Source organism: Ptychodera flava, chromosome 11, assembly GCF_041260155.1.
Source record: "Ptychodera flava strain L36383 chromosome 11, AS_Pfla_20210202, whole genome shotgun sequence".
NCBI lineage: Eukaryota > Metazoa > Hemichordata > Enteropneusta > Ptychoderidae > Ptychodera > Ptychodera flava.
In genome coordinates, this window is record NC_091938.1 from 17,847,459 (window position 1) to 17,868,434 (window position 20,976).

General features: G+C 37.8%; 2 protein-coding genes across 4 annotated transcripts in view; one reads left to right on the plus strand and one right to left on the minus strand.

The window, feature by feature from the left end:
• Positions 1-8,266, plus strand: part of LOC139143689 (retinoic acid receptor beta-like) — a 77,642-nt gene extending 69,376 nt beyond the window's left edge. For all 3 annotated transcript variants that reach the window (XM_070714206.1, XM_070714207.1, XM_070714208.1), the window contains one exon: positions 183-8,266. In XM_070714206.1, the coding sequence (XP_070570307.1) occupies positions 183-409 (227 nt within the window). In that variant the 3' untranslated portion in view covers positions 410-8,266. The remainder of the gene's footprint in view (positions 1-182) is intronic.
• Positions 8,267-15,960: 7,694 nt separating this feature from the next.
• Positions 15,961-19,859, minus strand: LOC139143059 (CMP-N-acetylneuraminate-poly-alpha-2,8-sialyltransferase-like). Its single transcript, XM_070713231.1, has 3 exons — positions 19,762-19,859; positions 18,777-19,346; positions 15,961-16,328 (listed from the first exon to the last, which is right to left on the minus strand). Exons 1-3 carry the CDS (start codon positions 19,854-19,856, stop codon positions 16,070-16,072), a joined length of 924 nt encoding a protein of 307 aa, XP_070569332.1. The 5' UTR covers positions 19,857-19,859; the 3' UTR covers positions 15,961-16,069.
• Positions 19,860-20,976: the final 1,117 nt, after the last annotated feature.

Genomic DNA, 20,976 nt, shown 5'->3' on the forward strand with positions numbered 1-20,976 from the left:
GCACTCAGAGGGTTAACCAGGTTGTCTTTAGTTTTGAAAGGTTCTGCATTGAACATGGTTTATAACCAAACAAGTGTTTGTGGCACATGATACACATCTCTCATGCTACTCTGTTTTGCTCTTCACTTGTGTTGTGCGGAAGATACTAATTAAATCTTTCAATTTTGGCGCATGGCACACAGGAGCAGAAAGGGTGCTGCACCTGAAACTGAAGATCCCCTGCGAGATGCCGCAGATCATCAACGAGATGGTGGAAGAGGATGATGAAGGTGCAGGACCCAGTGAGGAGAGCGGCAAGCACACGGCTGCCTCGGACATCCAGGAGGTCAATGTGAAAACTGAGAACATGTCCGCTTCCAACCAGTGCACCGCTGGCATTGATGTTATGAAAGCAGCATTATTTTCTTGAGAGCCTCATGAACGCAATCTCCTCTCTCCTTTAATTCCTCTCCCCCCTCAAAGGGTCTAACGTTTCACTTCCTGTTGACAGAATTACCGAAGTCTACAAATCAGAGAGAGGGTAAGATCAACTCCAGTAAAAACTTTTATTATTTTCAGTGAAAAAGGAGAATGATATTTTAGTTAAGTATCAGTCACAGTCATCTACTGTAATCTTTTCAAAATCCTTCCACCCCCATTTTTCTCTAAATAGGATTTACCCACCCTATTGAAAACAGTGGGTATGTACCAAAGTGAGGCAGTGGAAGGGGAAACGCACTAATGTGCGTATGTTTATGATTTCCCTTCATGGGAATACTTGTGTCAGAGTCGTTCCGGCCAATATACCCGCTGAATGAACTTAAGAGCCTGAATTTTGACACTGTAAAATCTTTCTATTCTACCCTTTCTATTCTACTTGTGTCTTGGTGCATTGAATTGTACTTTTCATGTTAGGCAGTTAAACAACAAGGCTGTACCAGTATTTTGATATGGTCAGATGCCTTGAACCTTCCCTGTTCCATAAATGTTGGTGTCAGATGTGCCCAGAACTAATGACAAAAAACAATATTTTGGGCTGTTTTGTTTAACTGGTGTCAGAAAGGGTGACATTTTTACTGTAGGACTTCTGTATCACAGAGAAAGAAATTTAAACAAGTGGTTTTACTACACACATGGGTTGTTCATACCACAGCCCTTGATGTTTAAGATTCTAACAACTATGAAATATCTTAGCTTTTGCAGAAAGTGATTCAGAAGTAATCCATAATAATATATTATTTTAGGTAGAGACTATATGCAACATGTTATTTATTGTTTCCACTCTCATCTTTGACAAGCTACAGCTTTGCGCCATTGTTTTCTTTGTTAGTGCTTGTCTTTGAAGCGGTGGGAAAAGTCACTAAAAACTGTCAACAGAATTGCTTTTGGGTGTCACTACCTTAAACAGAATGTAGAAAATCTTTTGGGACAAAGTCCCGCAGAAAATCCACAAGGACATTGACTTCTCATTGACATGTGTGGTAATTCTGGACATTGTGCAATATGCTTCGTATATTGTCGTCTAGAAATTCCATGGTAATATTATAACACACTTTTATATCCTATAGTAATTCTGTTGGATTCCTATGGGACATATGACTCGACCAGTTTCACCCTCAATCTAAGTTCACCAGTACAACCAGTCCATTGTGAAGACAGGGACAGTGTTAACAAACATCTGGTGGAAAAATTGTTAACTCTATAATGTGTCTGAATGTTTTCTTTAAAAAACACTGAGATTTAGATAGGACATATATTTATTATCTTTTTCCTGACAAATCAGCTTGCCAAACAGATGACAGCAATTTTCCAGTATTCCAGTTTACTTTTCAGTGGATGAATCTCTTATTTGTTATTTTGATTGTCTGAGACTGGTTGAACGGCAACTTGTTCAAATGCAGTAGGTTGAAAGTTAAGCCGCAAATTATGAAAAGTGAAATAATCAGAAGAATTGGCTTAAATTATTTCTTGCCATAGCAGATTAAATGACATGAGGAACAGTCAGCTTGTTCTACAGAAAAATCCAAAGGAGACAAAATTTTCTTATCATTCAGTGGAAATCTTCTTTGAAAAGGTCAAGTGTCGTTCTATGTAAGCAATGTTCTGGCTGTTATGATGACTGAGGTGAGAAATTTGACTTTCTTTTGGTATCTTTAGGTCATATACTGATTATTTTTGAACTCATGTTTCCTAGAACCACCAGAGTTGGTTACTATATCGGATTAGTGCTGAGATGTTATTTCAAATGTTATGCCCTACAACTTCCTAAGGAGTCCTACAACGCGGTCAAATCAATCAGGTAGTATAAAGATTCAGGTTTCATCAGTTGAAATGGATGACATGACTGTATAATTTTCTGTAGGACTTTTCGGCATAGATATATATCAGTTGCACGTAAGTTTTGGTGGTTGTGAAAGATTCTTTAAACACATACTGGGTACACTGTAGGTGTACAAACCTATGCAGTACCTGCTCAGGTGCTACCTGTGTCATTGAAAACATGCGCAAAAGTGGAATTGCTCTGGCAAGAAACATCAAAGCGCCAATCATCAATATTTAGGTAACCATAGAATGTAGGAACAATGTGGCAGATCATATTCCTCAGGGGCATTTATTTAAAATGTGAAATATGACTGATGTCAGAGTTTGTAACAGTTTCAGTATGGCCTTAATCTTGTTGTGAATATCATCTTGTTCTTTATATTGAATGGTAAAGCGGTGTTTCGTTGTCGCTGTTATCATAGTATCTTGTGCAAGTTAATGTGATTGTTGCCTTGGGGTAGGAACATTTATGTCTATAATGATCTGCTATTTGAGAGGAAACGCTTGTTTGTGACATTTGCACACCAAGAATGCGCCTCAGGTTCAGTGTTTGGATGGATATGTTCATATTTTTGTGATACTTGTCTGCTGCTGACGTGCATGAAGAGTTGGTTTTAGAACTTTGCAGCAAATGAAGTTTTTAGTCTTGTTTTTGAGAAATTCAAAAAAATTGATTTTTGCCCACAAAGTTAACACAGTTTTCTAGTGGAAAGTTTGGCTGGCAATTCTTTCCTGCAGTCCCAAAATTAGCCAGTGACCCCTAATTTTTCGATCTTGCTTATGAAAGAAAATGTTCTAAATTTCCTTAAGACGAGTTCAAGCAAAAATTAAAACAACCCATTCCGTTTTGAGGCGCATATCATGTAAAATCTACTAAAAGTCACTTTGACAAGAGATGGGTATCATCTTGGAAGACTTTGCATCTCAAAGAAATGATATGACTGTTGTGAATTCAGAACTTCAGACAGGAAATGGATTGCGATTACTATTTGGCATGTTCTAGAAAACCATGGTCCCTGCCCTGGGATACATTTCCTTTCGTACATATGTAGAGAAAGTAAGTCAAACTTAAATCATGGATGCACATTGTGTAAAGCGCAGTAACTTTGAGTCACTATCTCAGTTTTGCACATCTTCTGAACTGTAGTCATAGAAATGTGAACACACCATGTGCAAGTGGAGTTCACCAGTCGGTTGTTTTTTCTCAAAAATTGTAAATATCAACAAGCATTATGCAAATTCCTGCAGGGTGTAGAAATCTCACAGCATTTGATTGCTACTTTTTAAAATTGCATGATGATCACGTATTCAGAAAATGAATTCATCTATGGCCGGCACTGCTTAAATTTGGCAGTGACATTAATTATAAAACTAGCAAATGTTTTACATAGGATGTGAGCCTTTGCAATGATGTTGACAGCCAACTTTACACCGCTGTTGCTATTTTGATTCATATCAATTATATTCATCCATGACATCAGCCAGTGGTGTTGATGACAACAGGTTGGGACATAAGTTTTTGTGTGAAACATGAGGTACTGAAGCATTATCAGCAGACATGCACATAAACATTGGTTGCTGGATTTTCCAACGGTACACACAGTGTAGAGTTGGATGTAGGTAGCCAGCAGATCTATATTAAAGACATACACTAAAAACAAGTACTACATCACGCTGTAATGAGTACATACACCATTGACAACCCTGACCCTTAACTGTGAACCGCATTGCCAACTATCTCAGCATTCTTTGAATGTATTTCTTTTAATTCTTCTCAATTTCTTGCTTGCTTGCTCTGAGCAAAAGGCAGTCATGTTATTGAAAACTGCTTGTATTTCCGGAATGCCCCTGTGAGGCTAAAATGCCTATTTCAGCCATTTATTATTGGATAGTAGTTGATTGAAAATTCTTTTGACAAATCTCGCTTAGACGTAATTTTTTTCTAATTTCATAATTTTCTCTCATTTATGGATGTAGCAAAGCTATTATGTTATATGCCAGTTTCTCACGTCTGTTTGTAGTTTGTACATTTGTTTTTTTCTTATGTGTGTATGTAATATTCATGTATGCACAAATGCATCTGCTGTGTGTACATTTCAGCACTGGTGCATGATATAGCGTACATGTCGGTGTTTGTGAATGTAGACATTTGCAAAGTGTTGGTTAATCAAGAAAACAGTCTTTGCGATGTCTGAATATAATTAGTTTTCGAGAAATTCCCAACTTTTACTGATATTGACTCACTCGTCTACCATGTTACCAAAGAATTACTAGATGTATTTGCAAAGCAAATTTTTTAAGCGATGAATAGATCAAAACATTTAATATTTTACTTCCAATATGCATGCATCGACATAAACCGTTTATATATACATATTCTTAATTTCTCAGTGACATCAGTTGACAGTACGAGTATGAACGTTAGGAAAGAAATTAGGCCAGAGAGATAAATATTATTGTTCCTCGGATAGTTGTGGGCAAAGCTACTGAGGCGTTGAACAACATGTAAAAACTTCTATTTATGAACTAGCATCTGTTGACATGGAGTCTAGATTCAAAAAAAACTGATACTGAAGATGTATGAACCTTTATGAAACGGGCATGTTACTCTTGAAGGTCGACTCCTGTTGCATTGTTTACCACATAAAAATGCCCACGCCATGCAACTTGTTGATAATTGCTTTTCCCAAACTCCATACTGAAGTCTGAATTGAAGTCCGACGGGCGTGAAGACTCGAGAGACTAAAGGGCGCCATCACTAAAATAATAGCAATGCAGAAGTATGTGATTGCTTCAATGTAAAAAAAAATATTTTCAATTGGCTAAAATAGCAGCAGCGATTCCGAGGAACATTTTATTATTTCTAGCCTGATTAAATTAAAAGACAAATCCTGCTTCATTGAAGCACTTTTCACTTAGTTTAAATGAATCACTTTTTTCTCATATCATTCCTTGTCAAACAGGGAGGACTCTATTAATTAATTAATAGATTTTTTGCTGGTGTTAAGCATTATATGTTAACACTGTCACTTCAAAGACTCTGTATAGATCCAATGACACTCATAGTAACAATGGAGTTTCTACAAGTATTGTATACAGAGTATAACACAGAGGTCACTTTCTTTACTCATAAACAATGAATTAGTAATGTTAATGTAAAACCATTATTTATCGATCTAGATTCCTTGTTTTATTGATCAGTCAATACACATCTCACGGTACTGCGTGGTTTCTTTGCTTATTAAACAAACTACACACATTGCATTTCAAGTGAGCTGTATATGTATATATGAGTCACTGACACAGCCACATCTCTCATGAAATTAATACTTTTTTGGTACTTTATTTTTAGTACACAAATATACTACACAAAACCTCTACAGAGTACGGCCTTTGCAACAAAGCCAGATGTTGCTTTTTTGACCGTAATCCTCTCATATCATGTTCAGGACGGTCAAGAAACCTCTTTAGTTTAATGTTATTTTTCAAAATTGTATCATTTGGTTAGATAGACAACCAGACACGTTATTGTTGCAGCGTTTTGCAAGTTAAACGGATTTAATTTGATTTCTGCAGATAATGGATCATTGCACAAGAAGCAGACATATTGTGTCCATTTGAGTAATTGATTTCATGTATACCGGTAGAACGTGTACAGATTATCGTTACATTATCTTTGCTGAAAGCAAAATACTCAGTTTCATTATAATTCATGTGTATTTTTCAGTCACATAATCATAAATCACTCTTCGAGAAAGCATAGCTTAGTGTGTCAAATGCTTGATATATCAATATGAGAGTAGGAAATATGACGTATTGTGTAGCAATTCCAACTGTTACATTGTACATTGACTTGGATGTACAGGTATTGGGTAAATCGGTTAAATATTTCATAAACCAGAAAGAATGGCATCCAATATCCATGACATGTAGACATTGAGTGCATTTAAATTGAAACGTTGAAACAGTGGTTCTACTCTGGCATTAAAAGGACAAGATGTGGCCTACAGACTGCAGTTACGCCCCAAGGATCATGTGATGGCAGTACAAACAAACCAATGTGTACAATTGTGTATAGAAATACACATTTCTATTTGCGGACATGGTTTGTTTGTACTATGGTCCATTCGAAATTCTGGGCTTAAACAAAATTGAAATTCGCATTGTTCATTTTAAATGATGAATAGGAGTCCTTTCTTGAATGCTAATTATGGAATTATCACACAGACTAAAGTAAGTGATAGATAATGTGTTCAAAACAAAGCACTTCAGTCTTCAGTGGAACGGAATAACCAAATTGATAGATTGATATGCGATAGCTGTTTTTGATTGGTTGTGGCCTTCGTCTCTTTCTTGATATGCACAATCTCCATATGTTGAATCAGAAAAGACCGTGCAATTCAGAACTTACAATGAGTAATTTTTTCTACCATGAAAGTCTGTCATCCATAAATTATGATGGATATTTGTGATGATGTACTTTTGAAAATGTGTCATGTGATATTCATCTATTTTGCGATGTCATGAGATGCATGGAACGAATCGTATAAATACTGCAAGTTAATGTCAGTCTGTTAAAGTAAGCCAGATATCTAACGTTACATTGTTGGCTTTAAGTTTTCATTATGCAAAGCATTGGACCATCAGGGAATGCAAAACCATGGAAGTTAAAACTAGAGCCATATTTGGTAATCACTGGTTATCAGTTTCAGCGTACCATTAGGTCTGTGATGGTGAGGTTGTCAAAATGAGGCAGAAGGAAGAGTAGACTTAGGATTGGAAAAATACAAAAAATTAAGCTTTTTCTCATGCTCGTGAAAAAGTCTGTAAGTCACCACCACTTACGTTTTGTCAAAATTTGAACACACTTTGTTGAGCTCACCTAGAGGCTTTGAATCACTGTAAAAAAGATATTTATCTGTGATTATATATCTGCTTCTTTGTGGCATGTGGTCGTTTCGGTAGGAGAAACAGTCCTGTTATAGCTTTTGTTTTCATTATTCATTTACCCAGTGCACTCTATAGTACCCAATCACTGCAATTGTCAGGGCTCTGTGTCTGTTCACTGAGATATCTATCATACACCCTCTCTATTCATACAAAGCATTGTTTGTGATGACCCACTGTACTTGGAGTAATAGCATCAGTGTTCCAGATCTTTGTTTCAAGCCATCTTTCAGACACTTCAAAGGTTTACCCTGATCTGTATCTAGTTTTCAACTGCTGTTATCAGTCTTTTGACTCTTTAGTTAATGTAACCAAAGAAAGTTTGATGTAAGCTGAATGTTTTTGTTGTTAAACTTTGGTGTTGACAAATTAGAAACATGCTCTTCTCCGCCCAGGCCTTTCTCTTGTTAAGTACTATGCTAGGGCGTTTAATTGCAGTGGTTTTGTACACTTCATCAAAAATATATCAAAAAAAATATAATTTTTTTTTTCTCATTGCAGTTTCTAGATATATTCCCATGATGAACTTGAAAAATAGCATTTTGAAGAAGTCGTGTCAGAGAGGTCATGCTCATAAAATATTACAGATGTGTCTGAAAGGCATTGCTTGGACTGAAAAATATGATCATGTTTCTAGAGTGTATGTATCTATATTGTAATCTTTTAAAGATATAAAAACAAATGATGAAAAGAGATATCAAAAGCTCTGTTTAAAACAGAACTTGCAGCTACAAAGTAGTCTTAAAAGTTTGAAGGCTTTTATTTTAATTTTTTTCCTGTTAAAATGTTTTCAATTTTTTGACATCTAATTGCTTGTGCCATGTATTTAAGACTTTTGCAAGACTGAGCCTAGCATTTAAGGCAAAAAACTTTCACAAACAGGCAATGATAGGAAAAGTTTAGCGTACTATATATGTAACCTGTGAACCTTATGTTGTATATTTTCTTTATCCGAAACACTCCTACAAGGGTGTGCATGTAATAAAGCGAAAATAAAAATTCTGAAATAGTAACAAAACATTGTGTCTGTATGAATATAAAGATGTCAGTGACTGTTTTCAGCTCCACTGTCAGTGATTGTGGTTGCCTGGCATTGTCTGTCATCTGGCGTGAAAATGCCTGAATTTGCATTCAAAACTTCTTGAAAATTGCAATGCCATTTACTTTCATATTTAGTATACAGTTCCCTGGGGATAACTTACATCAGATTTGTTAACTTTGTTGATAAATACATAATTCTGTATTTTTGCCATTTTCAATTAAAAAATCTTAACTGCTGGTCAAACCATGTCTTTTATTTTGTACATATGTTCCTAGGGATTACCTAATTGAGATGTGACTACATTATGAGGAAATCTGCAATTTTCTATTTTTTGAGGAAGTGTTTTTATTCATAGTTTCCTTATAGACTACCATGCATAGTGAATCAAAATTTCAGTGCAATTCCAAAATTAAATTTATTGCACACATATCCACTTGTTACCACCTTACTCTAATCAAGTACTTTAAAATGAAGTATCAAACATCAATAAATACACAGATTAAGCTAGTTTTGTACTGAAAAAAAATCATAATTTCCTTATAGACTACCATGCATAGTGAATCAACATTTCAGTGAAATTCCAAAATCAAATTTCTTGCACATACATCCACTTGTAACCACTCTAGTCTAATCAAGTACTTGAAAATGAATTTTGAAACATCAATAAATACACAGATTAAGCTAGTTTTATATTGGAAAAAAATATATTCATAGTTTCCTAATAGACTACCATGTATAGAAACCTCATATTCCAGCGAAATTTCAAAATAAAATTTCTTGCACAAACATCCACTTGTAACCACCCTAGTTTAACCACGGTCCCTCCACAAACCAAGTACATTCATATGAATGAGGTCCTGAGGGCGCTAACAGCAACACAACGTGTTTGATTTGGCTCCGTAAAACTTCACGATTTTGTGCTATTTTGCTACATTTTCCTCGGATATTGGTGTATTCTGAGCAAGAAATCATGTCTAGGAAGTGCGAGAAATGTAGCATGCGTTCTTCACGTTCCATTATTCACGCCAGCGACCAATTTCTGTGTGATATGTGTGCAGACTATAATGACAGGTGTGCTCAGCGTCGTGAAAGACCTGATTGGGAGACCTTTCTAACAACTATGCAATCGCAGGTAACAACAGACGCTCTGCTCGTAAACGATGCTGCTACCAGCGTGCGAAATTAACGCTGGTCCGCTGGTCCGAGACCAACAGAATTCCCGACGGACCAGCAGTTTTTCCAGACCACTGGTCCTTTGGACCAGCGCAAAATTCACATAATAATTTTGAAAACCGAATTTGTTTGCCTATATATATCCAACTATTTGTCGGTCCGAACCCCTCTTGCATGAGTGTTTTTCCAAGTTTTGCTACTGCAATACGCAACGAATTACAAACTCTTCGGACAGAGAACGACAGCCGCGACAGCTTAAAACTTTTTTAATTAAAATAACGCACGTAATTGGCCGATTTCAAAGGCAGGCTGTTATTTTGACCAATCACAATTCTTGATACTGACAAAGTTTGTTAGAAAGGTCATAGGTCTCGCAAGTCTGCTGTCACACGTGCGCGACCTGACTACAGTGACTACGCTGTTGCGGATCGCCCTACCAATATGTGGCGTTTTTTTGAAAGATGTTAGCCCCCAAAGAAGAATACAAAAACAAACGACGAGGAGAAGCAACAGGCACGAAGGGAATATGAGGCCAAAGAAAAAAATTGTGCAGCTGTTCCAATTACCCGACCTACCCTATTTTTTGCCTGCCGACCCTAAACTTTTTAGAGCTACGTAAACACGGAAGCAAAAATGAGAAAGAAAAAACCCATAAAATAACATATTCGTTACCTGGCACTTGAGTTTTGCTTGAACGAGGGTGTCTCTTATGTTTTTATTCCTTTTATATGTATGATACGTTTTTCTGGAAATGTTGTGGCCAGTGTTTGATCGCCCCGAACCCCTGAAAATTGCATATTTAAAATGAAAATGTTTTGGAAAAAAATCCCTACCGTCCTACCTACCCTGTTTTTGAAAACCATTTTATCGGAACAGCAGAATTTACTTTTTTTGCCTCATCGAGAAAGACAAAAACCGCGATCTTTTCAGCATGCATGGCAGAATGAGTTCCTCGACTGGTTGTTATTAGATAGAGCCATGCCGATGAGCATACGGCGATCTCTCTGCCCATAAGGTAGCCGCATATCTTGTCGGTCTGCTTGCTCAACTTATTCTAAGGGTCAGTTTGTGGTTGGCACTAACAACTTTAGACACTCGAATTTAGCCTCGCACAGTCAGTCAGAGGTTCATAACATCACCGTGGAACACGCTAAGAACCGCAAACCGCCACAGCTGAGGTAAAACTGTAAAAAATGAATAGTGAGGTCTTCACAAAACTCTGCTGTCAGTAACTGTTCCGTAATGCCCATGCCATATGTATGAATAACCGTCCATAAAAAGATTTTGTCTGGATGGCTTCACTCGACGTCAAAAAGGAGTTGCTGACAGATGCTGTGACAGTGACTGCATCTACATCTACTCAGGAACAGGAAACCGTGCAAATGGAGGCAGATGCTACAAATGCAGTTGCTACTGAGTGTGCTTATCAGGACACTTATGTAGAATTAGAATATGAATCTGACTTTGAGTTTAAAGACTAGCTATATTGAGAATGATGATGCCCATGATCTGTTTGAAATAGCTGATGGTGTAAATGAAAACTGAAGACTTGTTCTTAGTAGAGATATGAGATGAAAACTGAAAGACTTTCCCCATGTTTATTTGAAATGAAAACTGAGACTATTTCCCATGTTAATTGGAAATGAGGACTGAAAGAATTTTTTTCATATTAATTTGGAATAAAAACTGAAAGACTTTTTCCCATGTTAATTTTGGGATGAACTATAAAAACCTTTTCCTATAGAGATTTGGCTCTCGGTGATACCTACCTCTGGTCATGGCATATATTATTAAGCAAAAAATGTATTTATATTTGTTAATTTAGTTGTATCAATGTTATATAACAACACCAGAGTAGGGGAGACTGATAATGTACCATGTTATCACAGGGTACAGGGAACAGTCCCCTGGGGTGGGGAGGAAGGTGTTTTTTGTGCAACGGTTTACCTTATTTGATTTTATTAATTTTGACTATGATATTTCAAATAAAGAGTTCAACTCTACACCGTCTGACTGCTTTATTATTACCGACAAGTCCTTATCTCCTCTCCAACTTGTGTATACACCTCTGTAATTGCTCCGACAACATTGCCAACTTGCTTTCGACTCCAAACTGTCTGACTGTGTTTCCAATGCCTACAATTCCTTATCTCCTCTTCAACCAGTGCACATACCACTCTAATTGCTGCGCAAACATTGCCAACTTGTTAATGACTGAGCGTATCAGCGGATTAGCTTAATAAGTCAACATCACAGCCGTCACACACGTAGTGAAATAAGGATGCGTGTGGGACGGCTGTGGTGTTGACTCAATCACTTAATCCGCTGATACGGACAGCGGATTAGCATGTAGAGTAGAGTTGAACTCTTTATTTGAAATATCATAGTCAAAATTAATAAAATCAAATAAGGTAAACCGTTGCACAAAAAACACCTTCCTCCCCACCCCAGGGGACTGTTCCCTGTACCCTGTGATGTTATCAGCTATTTTATATTGAAAGTACATTTTTGAAGGTTTTTTTTGTCAGTTTTTTGTTGGACCAACATACATCAAGAAGGACCAGCAGATTCCCTTGGCTATTGGTCCTTCGGACCAGCATGCATTTCAAGTTAATTTCACACACTGGCTGCTACTGGTCCATATGTGTCCATTTTTGAACAGCTTTCTGCTACAATGGATGTCTATATATTTGCTTCTACTTTTGTAATGATAATATCGCATGTATACAAACATAAAACATGCCATTTCACGAGCGTATTTTTCACATCCCGAAGTTTTACGATCGTTTTTGATTATGACCCGAAATCGCCCGAAGGTTTGTTGTGATGATTGACAATATCTAGGGTATCCATAATAAGTTCGAACGGCGCAATTAATTTACCTCCCACTGCAAAGACTTTATAAGCTTACACAGCAGTATGCCTTTACCTCACAGTGTTGTCCTTATCTTTAAAAGTAGCCGGGTAATTTTAGAAAGTACACGGGTGGACTGCGAGGGAGCGAAGCGACCGAGCGGCGAGTGAGCGTAGCGCACGAGGGAGGAGAGCGCGAGAGCGAAAAATGAAATTTTGGGGTGGAAATGGTGTTCTCTGGTGGCATCTGCATACTGAGGTGACATTTAGCTGAGCCTGAAACAGTACTTTTGTTGTGTCTTAGACGTGGCTCACATACAACAAAACAAACAAACATGATTTTGTTTTGTTTTTATTATTTATGACACACTTATGGTTTTATTTGCAGTGAAGATGTAACATTTAATCTTAAATCACCCGGTGTCTGCTCATTTCATTGCTCATTTCCCATTCTTCATTACCACATAGTACTTTCCCCAAAACCATCAAACTCATTCTATTCTAATCAAAACACATTCGCTTTTGTTAAGAAAAAAGAAAAAAATGCGTATATAGAAAACTCATAACAATGAAAAAATGCGTAGAGAGTCGATCCAAAGCATAATAATATTTCGCATTGGATTGAGTCTCTATGAGTTTTTCTATACGCAAACGATAACCAGACGAGATGAGTGCCCGCTTGACATTAAATTGTTCCAACATTTCTGTCTATCACTCATTTTTTGTGGAAAGTTTCGGATTCTCTGAGTGTAGTCTGAAAAATCGGTATCGTCGAGTCAGACGCATGCTACCATGTCAGCTGTGCCCATGAACTTACTACGTCGCTAATTTTCAGGCGAGCGATAGTTTCTGAAACTTATGACACAAAGTGAGTGATTGATAGAAATGTTGCATCAAATTAAATGCAAACCGCGCACGATCATCGCGTCTCGCTGTCCCCAAATTTGATCAAAGCAGATATGCAGCATGGCGTCGGAAGGAAACAACTCTATTTTCTTTCGAATTTGCTCCACGAGTCTGTGAAAAAAATGTTTCAGAGGGTCCATCGAAATACGCTACCGGTCAACATGGAGAACATGGAGAGGCGCAGTGAAATTGAACCCATGCCGGAATCCACGACGTATTGTCCTGTTGTCTTAAGCAGCAGGGGATCAGCGCCACGGTGAAGCCGTGAGCCGTGACGATGATGCGCCGGTCGGCAACAGTTGGCAACACACATGCCTGTGACCGTGGATTCTAGTACGTAAAAATAATCAATGAAAAAAAATACCCATTCAAATAAACAGTTGCTTCTAAAAAAATCAGTTCTAGCTCATTTTGTTTAAATCTAGAAAATGCGTCGGTATTGCTCTGAGAATAACTTGATTTGTTGAGAAGGTCATACTCGTAGTGACCGTGACGTTGGCAGCCAGCGCGGCGGCGGAAAACTAGCTGCAGTCTCATGAACTTCGAATCGTCGATCAAAATCTTTTCGGCGCTTTTTTGTCACAAATTCAGCGAAATTGAAGTTTTTCATACATGAACTAAATATGTTTTTGAAATCAAGTATACCTTTCGAACGGGCTTTCTTCGGGAAAAATATTCCATCGGCAAGGTGCCAGTGGCCGACGCCACATTTCTTTTTGACGCCATCGTTAAAAATGACCTAAGATGACCTTCATACTAATCAAACCAATTACACTGCTCGTAACAAAGACAACACCATAGGCGCGTCCATCAGCCAATCACACTATTTAACAAATAAAAGATCGGGCTCAAAAAGCCAAAAACGGGTATTTAGAAACTGTTTTATGTTTGTGCAGTTCCATGCGGGGAAAGGGGTGGCGAAATTGCTAATCGTATACGTGTGCCGTCTAACAGCTGGCAGTGCAATCCCGAAATTACAGATTTATAAAAATAATCTAATAATCTAATGACGTTAAAGTAGCCGGAAAAAATGCCAAACAGCCGGGCTATTTACCCGGCACCCGGCTTCTGAGGACAACACTGACCTCAGGTAAGCTTTTTAAAAACTTCTGCCTAGTTTTTGTCGTTTACATTATTCTCAATCAGTTATATTATATTTTTAACCAATACAACATAAATATCAGTTTTTACGTGTAAAATATTAGCCGCCTCTGATGACTACATTTTGTCGTCTGCCACACAGTTAGGTGTGATTTGATATATAGCGGCCGCGCGTGGCATGCCTCTATGCATACCACGCGGCGGCCGCTATGTATCAACCAAACGTAACTGTACTATTCACGAAGGTGAATATTCACCTATGCGAATTCTAGTAGAATCAGCAAACCTTGCTTTTCGTGTTTTTTTGGCGGAGTCAGTAAGACTCGGTTTTCACCCACGGGGCATAACCGATCACCAACGTGAGTGGTACATGTACTGTGGCGTACAGCAGCGTCAGCGTAGAGTCGTACTCCATAGCTTAGTTGACAACGGCCCCAGTGCCGCGCCGAACGTTCCATGTTCGGAGGCTGAATTTAGGTGGGCCACCGGAATTCAAAATTTTACTTTTTTAGGACATGTTTTTATCGATATCTCGCGATCCGCGCGCAGTCGCCACGTCAAATATCGACCGTTGGCATTAAAAAAATGTGTTTTAAAAATGTTACCAAGTGGTAGTGCCACTTTAAAGGGACATCTAAAGTATCATACTAATCTGCCGGCAAAACAGGCAGTGTAAATGGTGCCACTTTTAGTACACAGCATAAATTCACCGCTCAGAGTGAACTGGGGAATACAAATGGCTTGGTACAAACGAAAGTATTGTGATCGATCATTCTTGAGGGCACTGTCTATACGATCGTGGAAGGGCAAGGTAAATACCTTTTTATGGTCAGAACTTGCTGCGGTTCCGTAGCCCTGCCACTCCCTGGCTGGTTGTGTGGTAGCCCTGCGTACAGGTCTGTGTGTTCCCGGCGTTATACGGCCTCCACCACGTGTTGTGGAGGCCGTATAACGCCGGGAACACACAGACCTGTACGCAGGGCTAGTTGTGTGGGGGAGTGGGGGCTACGGTTTAGTCAATTGGAAAAGTGCACAGTCGTGCGTGATGACAATCTTGCGGGGAGAAAGAGAGCGTTTTTCTTGCAATTCTCCAGAAAAACAACAAAAAAACATCATAAGGCCAAAAAAAAAAAGAAATGTTTCTGGTCAGCGCGCGCGTCACTTGAACAACAGCGCGTCACCCTTTTTTTTCTGTTTGTGGCCGGCGGCCGTGGCTTACACCAAACCAAAATGGCTGAAGAGAAAGACAAATTCTTTTGGGGGAATGATCAGTGACTGCATCAACAGTATATATGTGACTATATTGATAAAACTATAAAACTGACCCTCCTCCCTCCCTTGAGGCAAAAAAAATAAAATAAAATAAAATAAAATGCGCGTCACCGCACCATTTTTTAAAGAAAGACCTGACCAGAAACATTTCTTTTTTTTTGGCCTAATCCGGAGTCGGGGTGCATCTAGCGTTGGTGCGCCCTCTATGTCTTATGTCGTAATCACTTCGTTTAGTCAATCAGATAAATTGTAGTCATCAACCCTATCTCCTCGTCACAGAAAACAGTCATCTCTTCAGTTAAAAACTCCGCAATTGTCATACCGTAAGTCGACGAATGAACTAGACAAAAGTTTAGCCACAACAGTTTAGTCAGTTAAGGCAGGAGTATCGGTGTCATCCATGTTGTATCATATCTCATTGACTTGATCTGACTTTTCGCTATCGTCGCTTCATGAAGACACAACGCCCCCTTGTCATCCCTGACATTTAGAAGTTACCAAATTTATTATTCCCCTTTCGTTTAGGTCTAAGAAGATCGCATTCTCTTCGGGCATAACAATCTTCTTTTTATTGTACTGAGATCGCTTGTTGTAGTAGTGGTGACTGACGCGTTTTCCGCTTGGATCAGTCGGGAACGGCCAGAATCCGTAGATGTCGATCTTTTCACAGAGGAAAAGCGCCACCGTGAAACTTAGGAATCCTTCACTTGTACCACCGGTCTTGTTCCAAAATCTGTTGAAGACAGTATAGATGAAATTACATTTGACAAATATAACCAAACATTCAATTAAGAGATAGTGTACGACAATAGGCTTTCGAGATGGCTTGTCGAAAAGTAAAACATTGAATACTATGGATATCGTGAGAAGTTTGTTGAAGACATTCCCGTGACTTGAAATTTTGTAGTAATTGATTTTGGAAATATATGTACAGACTACTTACTCCGAAAATAGGGGGAGTCTTTGAAACGGATTTCATAAAACACAAACAATTATTCAATTATTCAATCAAGAGGTGTTTCAAGACTAGGATTGGTCTAATCCGGTGAATTTGAAAAAAGATGAAATAGTTTTGAAGAGATCTATTATCAAACTTCTTTCATGTGAAACTGCTTTTGTTCCATGCTTGAATTTTGCAGCTGTCTGCTAATGTTTCAGAATGACGAATGAGTTGTAGACAGCACGTGATACCCTGTGTAGATTTCCAATGCTACGTTCGATCATACGTTCAACCTAGACACAGTTCACAAATAATGCCAACACACACATATGGGATTAATACAGTCACTGTATGTGTCTTGCATTTTCAAGCCGTAAACGGTTTACTCGCGTACCTTAAATGTTGATGAACTAGCTCAATAAAGAAGGCTATTTCGTCCATATTTTCCATATTTTTGATACACGTTGTATCTTTTATGTAAGGCGCATTGAGATATTTTATCATCTAATTGGCTGTATAAGATATAAGATAAAAAAGATTAAGATTAAGATGATAACTTTATATGTTTAGAAAGCTCTTAAGATTTCAAAGTATGTTCAGTTCCTTTAGATGAAAAACAACAAGCGACCTAGCGGCCGATATAGCTCCGCTGTGTTTATGTACAGAATAACTATTTTTGACACATGTTGATGAAGAAGGTGGAAATCTTTGATAACTCAATGCAGTGGCCAGAAAAAAAGTGGCTAAAATAAGCTGCAAAAATACAAAATTGAAGATTTCATCATACTTTGAATATATCACATCCGATCATCCCTAAGAACATGTCAACCAAAGCTATCTGATGAGTAGTTTTTTGAGAATAAAATATTCTGACCAAAAATGGCAACAATTGCCCCCAAAAATAAAAATTGCAGATTTCATCATAATTTCAAAATATCACACTTACTTCATATATAGAAACCTGTATACCAAATTTCAAAGCTGTTAGACCAGTACTTTTTGAGAAACGCATTTTTTGACCAAAAATGGGAAAAATTGCCCCCAAAATTCAAAATTGCAGATGTCATCATTATTTCAATAAATATCATTTAGTTCATCTATGGAAACCTGTATACCAAATTTCAAAGCTATCAGATAAGTAGTTTTGGAAATACACATTTTTGACCAAAAATGGCAAAAATTGCCCCAAAAATACAAAATTACAGATTTCATCAGAAATTCAATATATATTACTTAGTTCATCTATAGAAACCTGTATACCAAATTTCAAAGCTATCAGACCAGTACTTTTTGAGAAACACATTTTTTGACCAAAAATGGCAAAAATTGCCCCAAAAATACAAAATTGCAGATTTCATCATTATTTCAATAAATATCATTTAGTTCATCTGTAGAAACCTCTATACCAAATTTCAAAGCTATCAGATGAGTAGTTTTGGAAATACACATTTATTGACCAAAAATGGCAAAAATTGCCCCAAAAATACAAAATTACAGATTTCATCAGAAATTCAATATATATTACTAAGTTCATCTATAGAAACCTGTATACCAAATTTCAAAACTATCAGACCAGTACTTTTTGAGAAATACATTTTTTGACCAAAAATGGCAAAACTTGCCTTAAAAATGCAAATTTGCATATTTCTGCACAATTTGAACAAATCTGAAATAGATCATCCCTAGGGACATATGTACCAAATATAAAAGCTATCTGACCAGTAGTTTTGAAGAAGAAGATTTTTAAAGATTTTTTTACCAAAAATGACAAAAATTGCCTTAAAAATACAAATATGCAAATTTCACCACCATTTTAACAAATCTGATTTAAGTCACCCTAAGCAAACTGCATATCAAATTTCAAAGCAATCGGACGAGCGGTTTCAGAGAAGAAGATTTTTTTACCAAAAACACCAAAAAATGCCCCAAAAATACAAATATGCAAATTTCACCATGATTTGAACAAACTGAAGTGAGGTCACCCCAAGTGAACTGCATAAAAATTTCAAAGCAATTGGACTTGTGGTTTCAGAGGAGAAGGCAATTGTTGACGGACGACGACGGACGCCGGACGCCGGACGCCGGACGCCGGACGACGACGGATAATCAACCTATTTGATAAGCTCCGCGTTGCTGACAGCGGAGCTAAAAAGTGTGAGGAGAAAGGTATGAAGTAATTCCTATTCCATGTTGAAGACACATACATTTACAGCTATACCTAATAACATAGGGATGGCTTACTCTCCCATTATTCGGGTCCATATCGGAAGAACAGCATAGGCATACGTGAACTTCAAGCCATCTGAGTGATCCAGGAGGTACTGGATGTCAGATTTTGTCTGGCTTATTCTGTTGTGACTCCTCGTCATGTTGAATCCAAACCATAGTATCGTACCATAGACCGCAGACAAGGTATCCATGGAGAATTTGTTCTTGTTTATCAGTGTTTGGTTTTTGGGGTCTTTCAAGTGAAGCACAAGACTGTTTAGGGCAATTTTGTTGACTGCTGTAAAATCCGTTCTGCTGCCGACATCCGCCTCAAATCCAGCTACTGGGGGTAGATTACTACGGAAGATGAAATCATAAGAGTCGATTTCGTTGCCGCATTTACTGCGACGCAAAATTCCACCACTGCCGACCACTGCGCATGTCTGACGGGGAGCATGGTATGAAAGTTTTGGGCGTATTGGGCTCCTGTAGGCATGTCTGCTAGTCGCCAGATGTGATTGCAACACTTGTGTGCTAAGGTTGCGGTCGTCATTGAACATGGTAACGGTCGACTGGAGCGAGATGACATCAGAAAGCCTTTGTCTGAAAGAGAAAATTGTAATATCGAATAAAACACTTGGAGTAGCGTCAACCAAGGCGATATATAGGGACAGAAAAGGGCAGAGAGACAGCAGACATGGTGAGATTACTGGTGGTAGACTGAGAGACTGATAGACAGGCATACACTCAGACAGAGGGAAACACAAACAAGTAAAGAGCAAAAAAAATAAAACAAACTGAAAAAACTTAAAATCTTAATACAGGCAGACCGGCAGATAGATATATAGTCATGAAAAAAAGTGACATACAGAGGCAGGTAGGTAGACAATTCAAACAGACGAAAGATGAGAGAAATTTCCCGTAGACAGAGAAGAAAACGTGGCTCTACATCGGAGTTGAAATTGCAGTGTACAAGGGAGTGTTTGCTAAAGCATAAAATACGCGATCCTTGCTGTACCTTAAATCTCTTATTGTCTTCGCATGTTTTAAATTATCCGGACAGGATTTCCACGCTGGAATTACAGCAACGGTAGATTTTCCACTTTTCGACATGTTGGCGCTGCTTGAAATGATGAGAAACTATTATTTACGTACATTTACATTCCGTTGAATCCGTCTGTCGTCTTTTAATTCTCTAGAAATAACATCATGCTCCAAATTGCGACAGTAATTTCAAATTGAAATTTTATTCTACTGAATAATCTACAGTGAAATACTAGAGCTGCAAGAGGCAGAATGCAAGAGGAATATGAACGACATCAGCTCTTACGATAACAGCAGAATAATTAAACTAACAACCTGATTTTTAAAGTCTGAAATGGTCGGGGATCTCTTTGAAATGTCCGCATAATACTAGTAATCTATTTAGTCTAAACCAGAAACGTTATAAAAACTTTGACTTATTCTGGGACTGACTAAAATTTATTGTTTTTCACTACCAGAAACAGAGAGGACCTATATATCAAATTTACACCGCCCGTTGCCTCCCATCTATGGGGTGAGAACACCGCGCCATTCTGAATCTCCATGTGCAATGATTTCTGGGTAGGGTTCAAATGCAGGTCAAATAATGAGTTGAGATAATAAAGGAGGTCAGATAATTGAAAGCCAAGAGAATGTCAAGATAATATTGTAATCATAACCAAATAATCGCATAATAATGGCTAAATAATGACACAAAAATGACCAAATCACCAAATAATGAAATGAAAGGCCAAATAAAAAATATGTGCTGTTCCGATTACATGGTTTTCAAAAATAGGGTAGGTAGGTAGGGAAATTTTTTTCATTTTTTTTATTTCTCAATGTGCATTTTGTACGCGTTCAAACACACTACCAGTGAACAATTTCCTCATGAAACACACTCAAATTAAATACCAATATATTAAAAAAAATATTCATCAGTAGAATTGAAGTGTGTGGTTTATTAGACTGCCACGGAAATTGATATGGCTGAATTACGATTCTTTGACAGGAAAGTGAACTGTTTATTCACAGGTAAATCCTCAGCTTTTTGCAGTCACTCGCAAGGAAAACACACATACTTTACGTTGAAGTTGTTTGTAGCCTCGTCAACCTGTATATTTGTCTGCTGTACTTCCAACCACGGCCCAGCAGCATCACTGGCACATTCAACTCGAATAGAGTACATTTTACATTCAGAAAAACCTGG